Source organism: Ichthyophthirius multifiliis, assembly GCF_000220395.1.
Source record: "Ichthyophthirius multifiliis unplaced genomic scaffold scaff_1120509251165, whole genome shotgun sequence".
In the NCBI taxonomy this organism is placed as follows: domain Eukaryota; phylum Ciliophora; class Oligohymenophorea; order Hymenostomatida; genus Ichthyophthirius; species Ichthyophthirius multifiliis.
In genome coordinates, this window is record NW_004086142.1 from 69413 (window position 1) to 88714 (window position 19302).

General features: G+C 18.6%; 6 protein-coding genes across 6 annotated transcripts, besides 14 other annotated features; 2 read left to right on the plus strand and 4 right to left on the minus strand. All coding sequences in view use genetic code 6, as the record gives it.

The window, feature by feature from the left end:
- Window positions 1-2901: 2901 nt before the first annotated feature.
- Window positions 2902-2994: a microsatellite.
- Window positions 2929-3005: a microsatellite.
- Window positions 3006-3104: 99 nt separating this feature from the next.
- IMG5_152190 (transmembrane protein 41b, putative) lies at window positions 3105-4348 on the plus strand. Its single transcript, XM_004030806.1, has 5 exons — window positions 3105-3165; window positions 3215-3338; window positions 3390-3615; window positions 3773-4096; window positions 4162-4348. Exons 1-5 carry the CDS (start codon window positions 3153-3155, stop codon window positions 4264-4266), a joined length of 792 nt encoding a protein of 263 aa, XP_004030854.1. The 5' UTR covers window positions 3105-3152; the 3' UTR covers window positions 4267-4348.
- Window positions 4349-5222: 874 nt separating this feature from the next.
- Window positions 5223-5279: a microsatellite.
- Window positions 5225-5281: a microsatellite.
- Window positions 5282-5283: 2 nt separating this feature from the next.
- IMG5_152210 (hypothetical protein) lies at window positions 5284-7048 on the minus strand (the record flags this gene model as incomplete). Its single annotated transcript, XM_004030807.1, has 10 exons — window positions 5284-5358; window positions 5405-5485; window positions 5529-5633; window positions 5681-6023; window positions 6081-6398; window positions 6458-6546; window positions 6620-6697; window positions 6775-6846; window positions 6891-6953; window positions 6995-7048. 10 exons carry the CDS (start codon window positions 7046-7048, stop codon window positions 5284-5286), a joined length of 1278 nt encoding a protein of 425 aa, XP_004030855.1.
- Window positions 6848-6886: a microsatellite.
- Window positions 7049-8635: 1587 nt separating the features above from the next.
- On the plus strand, window positions 8636-9532 carry IMG5_152220 (ribulose-phosphate 3-epimerase, putative; the record flags this gene model as incomplete). Its single annotated transcript, XM_004030808.1, has 4 exons — window positions 8636-8781; window positions 8889-9055; window positions 9097-9240; window positions 9297-9532. Exons 1-4 carry the CDS (start codon window positions 8744-8746, stop codon window positions 9530-9532), a joined length of 585 nt encoding a protein of 194 aa, XP_004030856.1. The 5' UTR covers window positions 8636-8743.
- A 258-nt stretch (window positions 9533-9790) lies between these two features.
- On the minus strand, window positions 9791-10484 carry IMG5_152230 (mitochondrial carrier protein, putative; the record flags this gene model as incomplete). Its single annotated transcript, XM_004030809.1, has 2 exons — window positions 9791-10026; window positions 10085-10484. 2 exons carry the CDS (start codon window positions 10482-10484, stop codon window positions 9791-9793), a joined length of 636 nt encoding a protein of 211 aa, XP_004030857.1.
- Window positions 10485-10629: 145 nt separating this feature from the next.
- Window positions 10630-10673: a microsatellite.
- Window positions 10674-10858: 185 nt separating this feature from the next.
- Window positions 10859-10915: a microsatellite.
- Window positions 10916-11091: 176 nt separating this feature from the next.
- Window positions 11092-11153: a microsatellite.
- An 82-nt stretch (window positions 11154-11235) lies between these two features.
- Window positions 11236-11364: a microsatellite.
- Window positions 11365-11377: 13 nt separating this feature from the next.
- Window positions 11378-11452: a microsatellite.
- Window positions 11423-11501: a microsatellite.
- Window positions 11502-11992: 491 nt separating this feature from the next.
- On the minus strand, window positions 11993-13271 carry IMG5_152240 (sodium hydrogen exchanger family protein, putative; the record flags this gene model as incomplete). Its single annotated transcript, XM_004030810.1, has 2 exons — window positions 11993-13136; window positions 13174-13271. The coding sequence occupies 2 exons, from the start codon at window positions 13269-13271 to the stop codon at window positions 11993-11995; spliced, it is 1242 nt and encodes a 413-aa protein (XP_004030858.1).
- Window positions 13272-13317: 46 nt separating this feature from the next.
- Window positions 13318-14556, minus strand: IMG5_152250 (sodium hydrogen exchanger family protein, putative; the record flags this gene model as incomplete). Its single annotated transcript, XM_004030811.1, has 1 exon — window positions 13318-14556. The coding sequence occupies one exon, from the start codon at window positions 14554-14556 to the stop codon at window positions 13318-13320; it is 1239 nt and encodes a 412-aa protein (XP_004030859.1).
- Window positions 14557-14771: 215 nt separating this feature from the next.
- Window positions 14772-14829: a microsatellite.
- A 1955-nt stretch (window positions 14830-16784) lies between these two features.
- Window positions 16785-16829: a microsatellite.
- A 2421-nt stretch (window positions 16830-19250) lies between these two features.
- Window positions 19251-19289: a microsatellite.
- The last annotated feature ends 13 nt before the right edge of the window (window positions 19290-19302 follow it).

The window sequence follows — 19302 nt, forward strand, 5'->3', positions numbered from 1 at the left end:
AGTTTTTATAAAAATTTAATTAATTTTTTATTTATTTTTATAGCATTTAAATTATTTTTTATTTAAATATTGATTAGGAATTAGTTTTTTTTTGATATGTTTGCACTTTTTCCTTGGTAATCAATTTATTATAGAAGTCATATTTTTGATTTAATAATGTTTAAAATGATAAGGTTATTTTTAAATTGGAAAAGATTGATGTTTTTTATTAAATTTCTTATTTCAAAAGTAATAAAATATGTATAATATAGTCAATAAATAATATATAGGTTATTTTAAGATCTTTTAAAATAAAATATTCGATAATGTTATTTAATTTAATAAGGTATATATTTATAGATATATAAAAAATATTTTATAATAAACTATAACCTAGAGTATTTTTAATTATTATTATAAGTATACATTTGCTAAGTTGTATTTATATAAATATTGGTTTTATAGATGAGGATGAAAAAATTGCTTGGGTCAATAAGTCATTTTAAAATTATGAAGATTATCATGAGTACAGATTTAAAATTTATGTTTCAGCTTTATATTATATTGTAACAACTATAACTACTATAGGTTATGGAGATTATTCAGTACAAACTAAGCTAGAGTAAGCTTATGCGTCTTTTTGTATGTTTGTAGGAATCGCATTATATGGTTATATTTAAGTAGGGCTTATTGGATTAATAAATATTTCATTAAATTCAGGATAAATATAAGAAAATTAAATTAAATAAGAATATGAGGTTTGGCTTTTTTAAAGAGAAAAAAATAGTGAATAAGCTTTTTATGGAGATTTATTAAATTAATTAAGAAAATTTAAGAAATATTAAACCTGTTATGATTATAAATTATAAATTTATCAAAATTAATTTTATAAGTATTTGCCTTTTAATTATAAATAATAAGTATTTAATTATTTTTTTGCTGAATTTGTAGATATTTTTATTAATTTTTTTAGAAACATACCTAATATATATATAATTTAAGAAATAGTAGCAAATTTAAAATTAGTTATTATTAAAAAAGGATAAAAAGCTATCCTCAAAAATAAGTTTCCGAACGGGATTTATTTTATTTAAATAGGAAAAGCAGTCTTATCAGATTAAATAGAAGTAAAAAATAATATACACTAAATAAGCTTTCGAAAACTATATACAGGTTCTTTTTTTGGAGAAAACTGTTTAATAGCTAAAAAATATTAATTTAATATTCGTGCAGGAAAAAGTTAAAATTTAATATGTTAATTTATTTAAGCTGAAAATATAATTTCAATTATGTAAAAATATCATTATGAGTATGATTGGTTAAAATAATTTTGTTATTAAAGAAATCAATTCTTCAAAGAATCTCGCCTAGTAGCTTTTGATGCTTATAAATTATATAAATACAAAAATACTAAGCTATCAACTAATAATAATAAAATAAATTAATAATTACGAAAAAATTAAATTAAATAAAAATTAGCAGGTAATGTAGAATAATATAAATTTAATACAATTAATTTTTAATAAATTTATGAGAAATTTTATTTATAAAAATTTAAAAAAAGTCAGTTAATATAAGGAAAAATATATAAAAGTGAACTTTTACGTAATTTAAGTTTATTATCTAGTATTTAAATATAAAATAAGATTTTATTAGATTAAAGCGTTTCTTAAATTTTAAATACTGACTTTGAAGAGAATGTTTAGGAAAAAAAAAAAATTCCTTTAAAAAATATTTTGAATTCTAATAATAAAAAGTTTTTTATCTCTCATAAATTTTTTGATTTTTGTAATAGTATTAAAAATTTTCCTTTAGACTCTTAATGTTCATTTGTTGGAGATTATTAAAATATTCATAATAAATTATATCTTAGTAATTATATTTATTAAAATTAAAAAAAACAAGAAATATTAGTTTCTGATTTATAATTTTAAAGTATATCTGATAGAGAAAACAATTTTTAAAGTAATAAAATTTTAAAAGCTGAAGATAATTTGAATGAAGTTTGTTAATTAAATTAAGATGAAATAAAACCAAAAAAAAGGAATTTACATTTAAAAAATTTTATTTAAAGTAATATAAGTAATTAACTCAGTAAAAGCCTAGATGATAAAAGAATTCGAAGCAAATAAATTTCTAATTGGGATAAAATTTATGAAAATTAAAATAATTTAAATGATTAGAAAAATAATTAAATTTAATTTATTATGTAATCTACATTTTCTGATTATAATCCAAATAAAAAATTTGCTAACTATAAAGCTATGATTAAAATTGAATTATTAAATAATGAATTTAAATAAAGAATAAAAAATTAACATTAAATTATAATTTAAAATACTTTATCTTCAGATGAAGATATCTAAGAATATTTATAGTAATAGATTAAAATTCAAGAAAGTGATAATAATAGTTATACTGTAAGCAATTAAAATTAATCTTAAAATGAAGATCATTAAATTGAATCTATCAAATCTAATTAGCTTCCACTTGAAATAATTAAACCGAATATTTATTAAGATGAAATTTATTAATTGATACCTTATTTAAAAGTAAAAAAATTATTTAATTTTAAATCATTTTTTAAAAAAAATATTTATTTAGAATAATATAATGATTTTCTAGAATCAAATAAACTAAATAAAGCAAAATATAAGAGAAACTTGTAAAGTTTGTAGAAAGCAAATTAGAAAAATTATCTACGTCAAACAATATTAAAAAAAAAGGTACTAATTTTCAAAATGATAATAATTTTAATTATATACTGTATTTAATATCACTCAAAAAAAAAGTTTATTATCATAATTTCTTATATACATGTTTAAGGTTTGAATCAATTATATATATATTGAGTTTTATTAAAAAATTAATTATCAAAAAAATTTTTATTAAGTGTTTTTTTAATTAATTACTACTTAAAGTTTATATATAATTATAAATAATTTTTACATTTTTATATTATATATTTTATAAAATAAAGTTAATATTTTTAATATTATATATTTATATAAAATATTAATTTTTTACATTTTTTAATAAAAAAAAAAAATGTTAAATCGAATATAAAAATTAATATATAATAATTAAAAAATTAATATATATTTATATTCTGAATTTTTATATCAAGAATTTATTTAAAAAAAAAAACATATTATATATTGAATAAATATAAAATGAAAGATATAGGTAATTTTTAAATATTTTGTTAAATAAAATTTACTAATTTAAATATAAGATATAAAAGAATTACAAGAGTAAATAAAAGGAAATACAAAAAGCAAATATATACTATTGTTAATATTTATAGTTGCTCTTTCATTATTTTTTATTTTGTTAAGTTATTCTCCATAAATATCATAGTAAGGAAATAAAATATATTGAAATTATTATTATTATAATTTTTTTGTTAGGGAAGATAAATAAAACTTAATTATATTTCCTAGAAATGTACAAGACCTACGTCGAATTCATAGTGTTATTGATAGATTTAATGAAGAAAATCCATATTTTGTTTTAATATCTTTTTGCTATTTGTATGTATTTCTTTAATCTTTTGCAATTCCTGGACCAGTATTTTTAAGTATTTTAAGTGGAGCTTTATTTGGGTTTATAAAAGGATTTATATTAGTTTGTTTGGTAAAATATTAATAAAATTTTAATATAATTATATTTTTTTTTTTGTTATACTTAAAAAATAAAAAATTGTTTTCTAAAAAAGAATCAATACAAATATATTTTATATTTAAAAAATAAATTAAATATTTTATTTTTATTAATAAATTTTAATTTAAAGTGTGCGACTACAGGCGCTTGCTGTTGTTATGGATTATCATATACACTCGGAAGAGGAATAGTTTTAAAATATTTTCCTGATTTATTAGTTAAATTTAATAAAAAAGTTTAAGCAAATAAAGATAATACCTTTTATTACATGCTATTTTTGAGACTTACACCTTTAGTTCCTAATTGGTTTGTTAATATAAGCTCTCCTATTGTTGGAATTCCAATATATCATTTTTGCTTTGGAACACTTTTAGGGTTAATGCCTTTGAATATTGTTCATATAAATGCCGGGTAAACTTTATCAACTTTAGAAAAAGTTGGTGCTAGTTTTTAAGTAATTTATATTAAATATAATATCTATATATATATATATATATTTTTTTTTTCTTTTTTAAATAGAATATATTATGGGTTGCGCTTTTAGGATTTGTTGCTCTTATTCCTACTTTTTTTAAGAAGAAAATAGAAAAATATGAAGAAGAACATTTGAAAAAAAAATAATGAAAAAATTTCAAAATAAATAAAAAATATATATATAAAATTTATTTATATTCACAAAAATAATATTTTATTTAATTTCATTATTAATAAATAATCAAAAAATGAATTCAAAAATTGTTATAACCCCTTAAGGATTATAGCTTGCAAATAAACTATAAATTGATAATTCAAATGACTAACCTCCTTTTTTTTAATCATATGATAATAAATAAAAGCCAAAAACACCATAAATGGCTGATTTATATAAATTAAATAAAGGTTTTATGAATAGAAAATAACTCAATACAATATAATCAAATAGGAAATAAAAAAATAAACCATATTTCTTGGATGATTTAAGCAATATAACTCCTTTAGACAAAAGTTAAATAAGTTAAATTTTAAGAAAAAATAAATAAAGTTAATTACTTAAATAAGAGAACAAAGAGCAATCTATATCTCCTATAATTAATTTCAATTAAAAATTACCTTTAATTATAGATTATAATTCTATTAGATAAAAATAATTTGATATTAAAAATAATTTATCTTTAAAAATTATGACTAATATGTAATAATTTAATAAAAGTTAACAGGAAAAAATTGAAATAAAAAAATAAATTTATCGCATTTAAAGAGAAAAATAAGATTATATTATTAAATAATAAGTAAATAAAATTAATAATTTATTAGAAGAGCCACCACATATTGCCTGTAAGTATTTACAAGAGCTCAAAACTGAAAATAATAAACTAAAAAGTTTGGTTTTTAATGTAAATTATTTTAATTAAAGATATAAGGAAAGATTAGAAGAATTTCATTTTAATAAATATTAAAAATAGTGGAATAAATATTTTCCATAAAAAAAAGCTTAAAGTTAAAATAAAAGTTGATTTTTTTTAAAGAAAGGGAAAAATATAACTAATTAAGATGATTTTTTTTTAAAAAAAAAGGAAACATTTAACCAATTAATTTTCAAAATAAAAAAAACATATTTATAATAAAAAAAAATATATATATATAAAAAAATAATATATTTTTTCATTCAATATGATGCATTTCTTAAATTGCTTACATAAAATTTTTAATTGATACTTTTTCATCATTTGTGTTTTACTATATATTATAATTATATATAAATCATATATATATTATTTTTTACAAATTCTAATGCTCTTCTATAAATTCCTTCGAATTTACCAGCTTTATAATCAAATCCAATACTTTTGAAAATTTCTTTTATCTTTATTTATTTTATTAATTTAAATAAGTAATAAAAATATTACTTCTTATTTATTTCTTTTCAATAAGAAATCTTATTCATCAACACCCATATAATGATATTTTTAAGGAAACAATAAATTAACTGCTGGCTTTTCATCGCCATAATTCTAATAATTTTATTTAATTTTATTTAAAAAAATATTTAAAAATTAACATTAGGGTCAGCTATAGATTTCACTTAAGGTTTCATAATATCATCTCTAATAGTAGGTGTTCCAAAAATTCTGTTTTCATCCCCAGGTTTAGGAAGGTTTCTAAATCCAAACTTGTTAGTGGTTCCTAAATCTTTATCGGGTTGAACTTCTTTTAAGGTACCATCTCCTCTAATACATTTTCCGGCATTCCATTCATCAGGACCACCTAATCTTGCTCCAAAAACTTTGTTAGGATCATTTTTAGCGTTTGTTTATCCCAAATTTTTTGGTTATCCTAGATGATCTTCATGATAGTTTTTAAAATCTTCTTATTTTTTTTTAAGGATTATTGTTTTAGGAAATCTTTTTAATAAAAAATTTATTTGTTAATGGTATTTTTTTTTTTTTAAAAAAAAATACTCATTAGGAATAGAATCTTAATGTACAGCTAATTAGGCTTGATTAGTGACTGTTTTTTCAAATTTTCCAAAACGATGTTCTTTTGGATCTACAGGCCAGTTATAATCTCTGCTTTTTTATTCACCTGCTTCAAAGTTTCCATGAGTGAAAACATATTATTAATGAGTTTTTGAATCATTCATTATTGGCTTTTAAGGGAACATTACTTCTTTTGCTGTATATTCACTGTTTTTTGTAGCTAATCCAAATTTAAAGCTTTCATCGTGAACTTAATCTGGAAACTGATAATTTCTTTTCATCGGTTCTCCCAAAGGCTCTCTATATTTTTTTATATATTTATTTATTCAATTTGTAAATAGGTTTTTTTTATTAATTACAAAGTTCTTGAAGCATATTAGGCTTCTTTTAATTAGTTTATCATTTACTTTATCCCTTATTACTTAGATCCATCAAATACATCTGTTACCTTTTTTATATTTTTGTTTATATTATTTATTATATATATAATAATTTTAATTAATTAAATATATATAAATTACATGGTCTGATCCTTCGACTTTTTTCCCATAAATAAAGTTTTCATTTGGTTTAGGATCATCCTTTACACCATGATGTAACTATTATTAAAAATATATATGTTTTAAACATTATTTTTAATTAATATATATATTTTTTTAAAAAAAATTAATTTTACAATTGTAACACCGCTTTGCATTTTGTAAGATTTTCTATATTTTTTTACATGTTCAGGTGTTCCAGGATTTTTCTTTTTTTAATTTAATTATTTTTTGAATTTTAATTTATTTATACATCATTATCAGGTTTTATGCAGTTTGCTGCTGATTCATTGGGTAGTTTTGTTGAAACTCCTGCCTTTTTTATATTTTTTATAAAGCTAATATATATTTAGCTACTTGTTTGTGATATCCTTAATAAGAGCTTTTTATTTGTGCAGTTATATTATTCATAAATAAATAATTTATTTTTAAAATATTTATAAAAATGCTTTTGAAAATTTCTGAAATTTTATTTTTTTCTTTTTTTTAATTTAAAGAACTAAAAAATAATAAAAATCTAATATTATTTTTTTTTTCGTTATATTATTTTTTAAATTTTATTAATCAAAGAATCAAACAAATAATAATAATAAATGATGTAAGTTAAAAAATTATTACTTTAGCAATGCGTATTTGAAAGAATATTAAATTATTTCAATTCAAAAATTACAATTGATAAAGTAAAAAGAAATAAAGATAGGCAATTATATCCAATAAAAAAGTTAAAGATACTTAAATCAAAAGAAAAAGACAGTTAAAAAACAATTAAAGAAATTCGCTATTTACCTTCAGTTTAAAAGAAAAATATTATTTCATATAAGTAAAATAAGCAATATTTAATAAATATATATCATAATTATGTATAATAATGAAGTATGCCAAAGGAGAAAACCTTGAGAAATTATTAAAATATTTATAAAAATTCAATAACTATCTTTTCGAAATACAAATATGGAATTATATAATATAATTAATGTTTTATAAGAATTGTTTAATTTTTCATTTAATATAGAAATTTAAAATCTACAAATGCATTTTAGACATAGAATAATAAATATTTATAATAAGAAATTTAAATGTTTCAAAAAAACTTTAAAATAATGGACTTTTATACACACATACTGGAACTCCTTATTATACTTCCCCTGAAATTCGTATTATATAGTTTATATATAAAAAAATTACATTAGGAGTTTAGAATGTTTAAGTTTTGAAATATGTGCATTAAGATGTCCTTTTGAAGTTAAAAATATGGAAGATTTAAGTAACAAAGTATTTATTTAATTGTTTTTAAATAAGTTAATATTCTATTATTAAGTTTAAAAGGCGCTTATAAACCTATATCATATAATTATAGTTTATAATTAGACCATTTTATTTATTCTTTAGTTAAAACTGATACTAAAGAAATACCCATTTGTATAAAAATTATTAATTTTTTTTGTATAAATAGCATACGGTTAACTTCAAGAATTATTCAATATATATTATTTTAATCTATATAATATATATGCTTTTGAAAACTATTAAGTTTAGTATCTTCATTATATGGCTTGAAAGTTAAGCTACTAAGCTCAATGTATCAATATAATAATAAATAATTTTGAAAGCTATTATAATAAATTAATGCCTAAATACTAAAATTCTTCAATCCATGACACAAAAAATTAAAAATATGATTAAAATTTGTATCTGTTAAAAGAAAAATTACCCATATTAACAAATCAAATCAATAAGATAAATAAATTTATATAAAAATTAGACTATTGACAATAATAATAATTAATAAATATTAATTAAAAATTTTTTTGAATTATGAAAAATTTATATATGAAAATATTTTTTTTTATGAATATTAATTTTTTACATATAATATTAAATCTATCTTTTGATTTTTTTAACAAAAAAATTGATACTTATATTTTATTATTTAAATTTAGTTTTTATTCTTGTAATTTTTGTTAATAATATATTCCATATAATTTATTATTATTTAATTTAATTGATTTAATAAAATATTAATAATGTAAAATTTATAAGCAATAATAGCTCCATCAATTCTTTCAGCAGATCTTTCTGATTTAGCAAACGAATGTAAAAGACTAGATGAACTATAAGCAGACTGGTACCATGTTGATGTTATGGTAAAATATTTATACCAATTTTATCAAAACTTTTTAATTTTTTAAATAAAAGGATGGGTATATATTAAATTAAATAAATATTTTGTATTATATTTAAAAATTGTAAGTCATTTTGTACCAAACTTAACTATTGGTGCCCCCGTAGTTTAATGCTTAAAGAAACATGTAAAAGGATTTTTAGATTGTCATTGCATGGTTTCAGAACCATAAAAATGGGTTAAAGACTTCGGAAAAGCAGGTGCTAATTAAATGACTTTTCATTATGAAACAGTGGGTATATAAGCTAACTATTTTTTTTTTTTAAATAAAAAATAGAAAATCATGAAGAATTATGTTAACTAATAAGAGATAATGGAATGAAAGTTGGAATGGCTATAAAACCTAAAACATAAATTGATGATAAAATAAAAAAATTATGTTTAAATAATTTATTAGATTTAATTTTAGTTATGACAGTTGGTAAATAAAATAATTTATTTATAAAAATTTATATTAACTAAATAATAAAAATGCAGAACCCGGATTCGGAGGTTAAAAATTTATGGAAGATATGATGCCAAAAGTAAAACAATTAAGATAGCTTTGTCCTAATTTGAATATTTAAGTTGATGGCGGAATTACATGTGATAATATACATATAGTAGCTCAAGCAGGAGCAAATGTTATAGTTTCTGGTTCTGGAGTTTATGGTCATAAAGATCCTAAGCTTGCGATTTAATTTATGAGAGAAGAAGTAAAGAAATGCATATGATAATTTTATAATGCTAATTAATTAAAAATTATTATTTGTTATGATGCTTTTTTTATTTTTTTGAAAAAGACTTAATTCAAAAAAAAAACATTATTCCATATTTTTTCTCACCTTTATTTTTTTTTGATTGAGTTTTTAAAAAAAAAATTACAGAAAATAATTAAAAAAACATCAAAATAAGATTATATATATATATGGTATTAAAAAATATATATATGTTATTTTATTAAAATGAATATATCTTTTTTGTATATTATTTCAAATTACAGTTTTATTGTTTATATAATGTAACCTTTCTTCTAATCTTTCTAATAATGTAGAAGTAAAGACAGCTTATATTAGATATTATATTAAACGAATTTACCATCCATTATAAAGACTTACTCCACCTTATTAATAATATATGTTTTTTAATAATTTATAGATATTATGTTATAAATATATTTGATTTAATTGCATTTAATATAAAGTCTTTAATTTATCAAAAGGATGGGCTAATAATTTATTTTATAATTTAATATATATATAAAATATGTTATATAATATATTTACTAAATAATGTATTTACGCTTCCTGTAATAGTTGCACATACTAATAATTAGCTATTACTTAAATATTATTAATCTTAAGAAAAATTATCTCTAAAAAATTATTTTACTAAGAAATCAGTATAAAGAAATGAAATCCAAGAAACTATTTATTTAATCAGTTAGGCCTCAATACCATAATATAAACTTTTAAAGCTAAAATTATATTAAAAATAATTTCTAATGGATAAATTTTTATTTTATTAAGTTATCAAATATACTTTTAGCCTTTCAAAAGGACAAATTATAAATGATTCGATAAATGCAATCATTGTTGCACCAATTAATTTATGTAATCCTTTGTATTTTTGTTAAAAATCTGTTGAAATAATATTTTATTGAAAATAATGGGGCAATGAAATCATTAATGGCCATCTATAAAACGCTTTAGTAACTACTCTAAATGAATTTGGAATTAAACCAAAATAAAAACCTTTTATACCATTTTTATTATAAAAATCTAAAAAAATCTAAACATAAAATTAAATTTATATGTATAAATGATTTATAATATATTTACTTATTTTATTTATATTTTATTATTATATATTTATGCCTATGTTTTCATTACTTCAAAAGGATGTTCAAACGGAAGGCCTAATATTGCTCTTACAGATCCAATGATAGAGGACTATATATAGATGTTTATCTTTTCATTTTAATAGCTCATTAAATGTCTTTTAAAAAAAAATCAACTTTAAAAATAATAATTTATAATTTTTTATAGTTTAATTTTGTTAAAAATATAATATATATATTTAAAATAAATATGTATATGAAAAATATTATATATATAGTTATTAAAAATATTAATAATTTTTATTATAAAAATTTACTTTTAAATCTATATTTTTTAATTTATATAATTTAAATTTAAAAAGATATCAATATTCATAGATTATTACATATTAAAATATATGAGATAAAAATAAAAATACGATTAAAAATAAAAAGAAATAAAAGAAATTGTGAAAAATATACAATAATTAAAAAAATTAAAATATAAAATAAAAAAAAAAATAATATGTAAAATATTGGAATTAAATAAATAAAATTATGTATTAAATATATTTTAAAATAAAAAAAAAAATATAATAATTATAATAAATATAATTTTTATTATTATTATTATCATTATTATTATCATTATTATCATTATTAATAGCATAAATTATTATTATATTATATTATTATTATTATTATTATTAATATTATATTATTATTATTATTATTATTATTATTATTTTTCTTTAAATAATAATATTTTGATTTATTATTAAATTTTTATTTTATTAATATTTTTTTTAAATATATTTTTTTTTATTATTATTTTATGGATTATATATATTTTTTTTGGTAATTATTTTATAATTTATAATATTAAAAATATAATTTTCATTTTTTTATTAAACTCATTTCTAATGTGTTTCCATCTCCATAATCAGTATCGACTATTTAATGTTTATTATTTTAGCTAACATTTTTCAGATTATTAACATTCTGCTTGAACTGTTTGTTTATTTTTTCTTCTTGTCCGCCATCTAGTACTTGTTATTTTTATTTCTTTTATAAAATATTTTAAAATTGCAAAATATGACATGCATTAACTGCCTTAAACATTTTTTTGGAAGGTTAGATATATGAAAAGTCATTATAATGTTCTGGATTTTACACATTATTAGCATCTTAAATAAGTCCAGTAATTAAATATCCTCCGTTAGAAAATTATATAATTTGACCAACATTAAGTACTAATTATTCGCTTTTTGAGCAATATTCATTAAGTTTATTTTCTTCCATATTTTTTAAAATACCAGCTTTATCAGCATATATCCTTACAAAATAAATCATAGCTTTAAGATATATTTTTTATTCAAAGCTTCTGTTTTCTTTCATTATATTTTTTATAAGATAAAAGGAATCTAATTTAAAATACAGTTAGTATAAGCTATTGCAGTTGAATAAGATTATTCTTCATTTTCACGAATGCAATTTGCAAAACTTAAAAACCTCCAATGCCTATATTTAAGGAAATATCTCCTGTTACCTTATCATCGACACTTCCTTAAGTGACAAAATAAATTCCTTAGAAAGGCTAACCTTTTTGATAAATTTCAGTGCCTGCAGATAAAGATTTTTGAGTAAAACTAGCTCTTATAAGAGATATTTATTCAGGAGTAAGGGTACTAAAAATAGGAAATTCTAATAAAAAGTTTTAGAGTGTAGGAATAGTCCAATCGAATGCCATATTTTGTAGAGATAATGTCCTTTAATCAACTTCAGATCTCAATATATTATAATCAGTATTATCAATATATCCACTATCTTTATATTATAAAAGGAATTTTTTTTAAGCTTCAATAATATTATATGATGCTCTTTTAGTATGAATAGTTTTTATTAACTCTGGGAAATTATAAGCTAATTCAGCTATATATTTTTCTGCTTGAACAATATTTTAGTTCATTTCTTGATTCATAACATGAGTATAATCTTTTGAAATAGGTAATTCATGATTATGTTCTTGAATTTCATGTGAGATTACAATAAAAGAGGTAGTTACTTCATAAACAAATGAGAGATGATTTGTTATATAGTTTCTTGCTATTTTTCCTATAACAGGAGTATTACGCATATAAAACATCATTTTTAAAATCTTGAAACCTGTGAAATTCATATAAGTCATATCCCATGTCTTTAAAGGTACTGTAAGGTCGTCTAGAGCCATATTTAAACCTTCTTCAAGCCATTTTGCTGCACCAGAACCTATATATCTGTTTTCGTATTATTCCCAGCATAAAGATTTTAGTCCTCTGAGATATCTAAAACGGAGTTCTTAAAGTATTTCAGGTTCATTAAAGGAAGAATAAGTGGATTTTCTACCTAGAGTGACTTCTGGCTTTCCTTCAAAAAGTTTATTCCTAAAATCTTCCATTCCTGAGATTTAATAGACTTTATCCCAATCCGTTAAAGCGAAAAAGTTATTTGTTCTTAGTTCCTTTTCTTTGTCAACACATCTATTATACATATTTTTTAAAGAATTATTTAATATACGTGTTTTATAGGTGCTATTTGAATAAGCTATAGATAATTAACTAAGCGCCACAGGTTGTACCGTTAATAAGTAGAGTTAATGTTGCTGATCCTGCCATATAAAATATAGTAAGTTATTTCAAACGGATACTTTTGATTTAATCATCAACCAAAACCATTAAAGCAAAGTGTTAAACCAAGAGCTCCTCTAGGACCACCCCAAACAACAACGTAAACTTCAGGTTTAGTGATTCCATAGCCGAATTTACGTAGCAAAGGATATAATGTTATTACCATAATGAAACGGGCCGCGACCATAAAACCCCAAAAAAAAAATAAACGAATCCAATCAGATGTCGTTATTGTAGATTATGAAATCATTTATATACCTATTATTATTCCTGATAAAAAAAATATTAATGTTTCGCAACTATATTATACAAAAGCCCATACTACATGAACCGCATGTTCACTTTCAGGATATATTTTTGTCTTTCCTACGGCACTCATTAATAATCCAAGAGCAAAAATAGCTAAAATACCAGAAACTTAAAGACTCGTGAATTCAGAAATAAAAAAGCATAAATAGCATGTAATAAAAGTTACTACACATGTTAACACATCATCTCTAATAATTCTTCGAAGCCAAAAAGCGCCTATTAAACCACATAAGAGTCCAAAAAGAGGCCCGACAATAGATTTTTAGACGAAACCTATAACTATATCTACAGGACCCGAGCTTTAACCTTTTTCCATATTCAAAAAAAGTTAATAGAAAACCATTGCAGTACCATCATTTAGCAAACTTTCGCCTTCAATTAAAGTATTCAAACGTGCAGAAGCTCCTAATTCTTTCAATAAGGCTACTACAGCAACAGGATCTGTAGCACAAAGAATAGAACCCATAGTAAGAGCGCCTGCCCAAGAAATATCTGTATATCCAAGGAAGATCTTAAGGGAAATTGCAAGCAAAAAAGCTCCTAGTAATACTCCAGGACCAGCTAAAAGTAAAACATTAGCAACAATTTTCTTGAAAATATACCAATCGCAATTAAAGGCACTCTCAAATATAAGTACAGGTATAAATATAAACAATATCATATGTGGGTTTAATGTAGATGCTAACTCTGCACTAGCCCCAAAATACCATAAGTGTTTACGATAGTATCCCACTAGTATTCCAAACACTATAAGCATTGGTGTGTAAGGGATTAGTGTTCGCTTATAAAGTTCACGTAATAAACCTCCCATTAGTAATCCGTAAAATATAAATAATATAACTAATGGCTAAACCATGTGATCACCATGACCGCCATGATCGACATCATGACTACTATGGTCGCCACCACTGTTTTGAGATGTGTGTGCATCTAAAGGGCTTTTTTCTAAAAAAATATAATTCATATCTATTTTTAATTTTTTCTATTTTTTTCTATTATATTATCTTTTTTTTATTTACGAATTTGTTTTTATTTTACTTCTTTTAATTTTTTAATAAAAAAAAAATTTAAATTTTTTTTTATTGCTTAAATATATATAAAATTAAATATTTTTTTTCTCATATTTATATTTTTATATTGATAAATTCTTATTTTTTTAAAAAAAACATTATCTTTGATAAATAATTATAAATATTAAAATATTTTTTATAAATAAGAAAATATTTATAAATATTAATTAGTATCTATATAAAAAAAATATTTCAGAAATAATATTTATATAAGCAAAATAAATTTAAACATTTATCTTTATAAATGAAAGTTAATATTAGAATTCTATTTTTTTTTAATAACAAATGAACATAAAAAAATTATAATTATACTACTAATTTAAATTGTTCTATTTGTATTAAGGAAAAAATAATAAATTAATATTTGTAGTAGTAATCCTAATATAATTAAATAAGTATTTTGGGAACAAATATTTAAATTAAAAAATAAATAAGCAATTATTATATTTATTATAATGCTTTTTTTTAAAAAAATAATTATATTATAAATAAATATTTATAGATGTGTTATCTTATTAAGAATAATAAATATTAAATGTTTTTTTTATTTATTTATTTATTCTATATTTTTTAAAAACATCAATCAAATACACTTTTTTCTCTCGATTTTTTTTGATTAAGCATTCAGTTATTTAAATTTAATTACAGAAAAAATAAAAAAAACAATATATATATATAAATTAATTTTAATTTAAAATGAAAAATACCTAATTACAAAGTAAAATACATTTTTAATAAAAAAATTTATAAAATTTATATTTCTATAAATAAAATAATTTTTTATCAACCTAAACAGAATGATAAATTATTTATGGATTTATAATATTTATTTAAAATGTAAATTAAATTATTATAAAATAATAAATAAAAAATTAAGTTATTAATTTATTTTTACTTATAAAAATACTCATATATTATATATTAAAATGTTAAATTTTTATATAAATGTTTAAAGAAAAATATATAATTGGTGTTATTAAGGATTTTATTTATTTTTATTACTAATATTTATATATTTTTAAAATATTATCTTATATATTTAAAAATAAAATAACTTGCCATAGTTTAATTTTTATTATTTTTAATTGAAAATTAGAAAAAAAAAAGGATTATGCTTTTATATTTTTTATATTTATAAAATTTATAAATTAAAGAACTTCTTTAATTATAGAGAAATCATTTTTTTTTTTCCAATAGATGGCGAATTTCATCGCACTAAAAAAATTTTCACTACCTAAAAAAGTTTATTTCCTCTCCTTTAAAATTAACTGTTACTATTTTTTTACCTTAATATATAATTTACTAATCCTAAAAAATATTTTTTTTATCGATTAATCATCAGAAACAAATTAGATTATTTTAGTTTAATGGAAATATTAATAAAATTATGCATAACACAGAATAAAGATTTATTCAAATAAAAAATTATAATTTAGTCATTTATTATTATCATAATTTATTTTATATATTATATCTCGATAGTTATAAGAGCTCAAAAAAGTTATTTTCATCTGAGTTTATTTAAGAGGTATTGGTTGGGTTTAATGTTGGGGTTAGGGATTTGTGGTTTGGGGTCCGGAATTATAAAGAAAATCAAATATTTTTTCCTGCGTTTATTGTTTTAATCGTAAGTTAAATTATATATGATATTCTATTTAATTGATTGATTGAATGAAATTCAAAAGTTTTCTATTTTTAGTATAAAAAAGTTTTTTTAGGATAGTGAAAATATATTTTAGGGATCTATAGTGTATTTTAAAGTTGCGAAGTAAATTTTAGAGTGGCAAAAATATTTTAAAGAGTCAAAATTAACGACCATATAATTTTTAAATGACAACTATTTTAGAGTATTAAAATTTCTTCATTGTTTTGTGCAGCCCATTTTTTTTTAAAAAAATTATCGTTTAATTTTTTTTATATAAATATTTTATGTCGTCTTTTCCCATAATAAAATTATCATATGCAAGTATTCTCATATTTAAGTATATTTTTAAATTTCGTATATCGTACTTCCATGTGTTAATTCTATCTCATATTCATACATTTATGTGATACATTAGTGCTTTATTTTTATTATTTAACTAAAATTTAGAATTGTATATTAAAAAAGTTCTAAATATATAATATTTATAATTAAAATATTTATACATAAATATATGTATAATTATCCTACTTTCCACTTTATTTGTGAATTTTAATTTTTAATTTTACTTTTTTTCTTATAATTTTAATTTTTAATTACATATGTAATTTTCATTATTTTATTATGTTTTTTCTTTTTATTAATATTCTTTATTTTATTTTTTATGTTTATCTAAAATTAATTTTATTTTATTTCATTTTAGACAAATTTTTATTATAAATCTTCATTTTATAATGCTTTCATAAAATATTCAATAGATTTATAATAATAATTTTTTATATTTTATTATTTAATTTCTTAAATTGTTTCAATTGTACTTTGAATTGTTAAAATTTTTGTAATTTTTTATTTATCTTACAATTTTTTTTAATTTATCTAAATGTGTACCCACAGGGGTCCCAAATTGATGTATATGAAGATGGGTAAAATAGATTAATTTCATTTAGAATTTTTTTATGTTTTATGCTTTATGAATTTAAGCATTATCCAATTAAAAAACAAAATTTTGTATATTTTCTTCAATTAATGAATTTTTGGCTATTAAATTCAATAAAAATAATCCGAAATCTATTGATTTTACAACATTTTCAAAAAATTACAATCAAATTAATTTTATTTTATCTAAAATGAAAATTTTTTATCCTTGTTTTTAACTAACTATATATTAATTTAATAAATATATATTTTTTTTCTTTTATCAATTAAAATAATATATCATTTTTTTACATATTTATTTATATAATTATATTTTTATTAAATAATAATATAAAAAAAAAGAATTTATTTTTAAATCTATAAAATTAATTTTATTTATTTATTTATTTATTCACATTTTAAAATAAAATATATCTTCCTAACATTTAATTTATTTTGTTTATCGAATTTTTAAACTAACTATATAAAAAAATAAAATATTAAAATAAAAAATACTTAATTAAAAATGATTTCTGTTAATATTGATGTTGCTAACGCATATTATGGCAATAAAAAAACTATTTATGAAGATTTAAAATATATTGGTATTTTTTAAAATCGTTTAAAGTAAGGCTTGAAATGAAAAATTATTCACAGAAATATAAAATTATGATAGTTTTTTCATATTTACAAAAGATATGAAATTTGCTATAAATATTTCTAATATTTCTAGAAAATCATCTATTCCAGAAATAATAATAAATAATAGGTTGTAGGAAAAAATTAAAAATTACTCCCTTTTAACTAGATAACTCCTTATGATAAATAATTTGCTGTTTAAATGTTATTTAATATTGATCATCAAAATAAATTATTTAAAGTTCATATTGAGCTGTAAATAAAAAGAAATATAATGCTTCCTGAGTATATTATATATTTATATAATCTTCAAAAAAAATTAATTATATTTCTTTAATAAATTTTAATTATTATTTTAAAAAGAATTGTTACTAAAGAATTTATTATAAGGTTATTCGGAAATAAGAATGTGAAAAGAGGATCGTTAAAAATTTCAAAAGAGGAAAAAGATAGAATTATATCTTATAGAGGCAAAAGATCATTAGAAAGGAAAGAATTAGCTTTAAATCTTTAAGAACAAAGAATGAATAAAAATAAACAGAAATTAAAAAATTTAAAATTAAAGTACTAAATATTGGAAAATGAATAAAAAAAGAAAATAAATGCTGGATAATAAAATATGATATAATAATTTAAAAATAATAATATATTATAAAAAAGAAAAATAGTTTATATTATCATTTAAAAATGTTTGATTTTTATTCATGAAAAAATATAAAAATTTATAACAAATTAAATAATTAGTATTTATTTACAAAAATATTTTATAATTAGATAAAACATAAAATTAAATATTAAATACATACAAAAAAAAACAAAATTAATAAAATATTATTTATTTTAGATTATAATATGTAAATTTTACTATAAACAGAAAACAAAAAAATAATATAATATTAAAATTTATTAAAAATATAAAAATAAAACAAAAAATTTTATGTATTTATTTTAATAAATAAAAAAAAAAATTATAAATAGTTAATATAAAATAAAAAAATTATTTATAAAATAAGAATAAAAATTAATACTAAAATGAAAATATAAATCACATATTATGAAAATTAAAAAATAAATTAATTATGCAAGAAAATTAATTAAAAGAAATTAATTATATAAATTACATTATATTCAGTAAATTGAAAAGTATAAGGAGAAGAATAATATACATATATTAATAAAATAGAAATTTTCTATAATTTAATAAAAAATTAGCAATATGTATGTATTTACAATTCCGATGGATCAGGGCTGAATACTGCACCAATTTTTATATAATATAAGTATATTAAAGTCACATACTACTTATAAAAAAGAAAATAAACAAACAAAAATATAGATGTGTATAATAAAAATATTTTCTAGATTTAATCAAATCATAATAGAGAGGGGAAAATATATATATATATATATATATATATATATATATAATATTATTATTATTAAT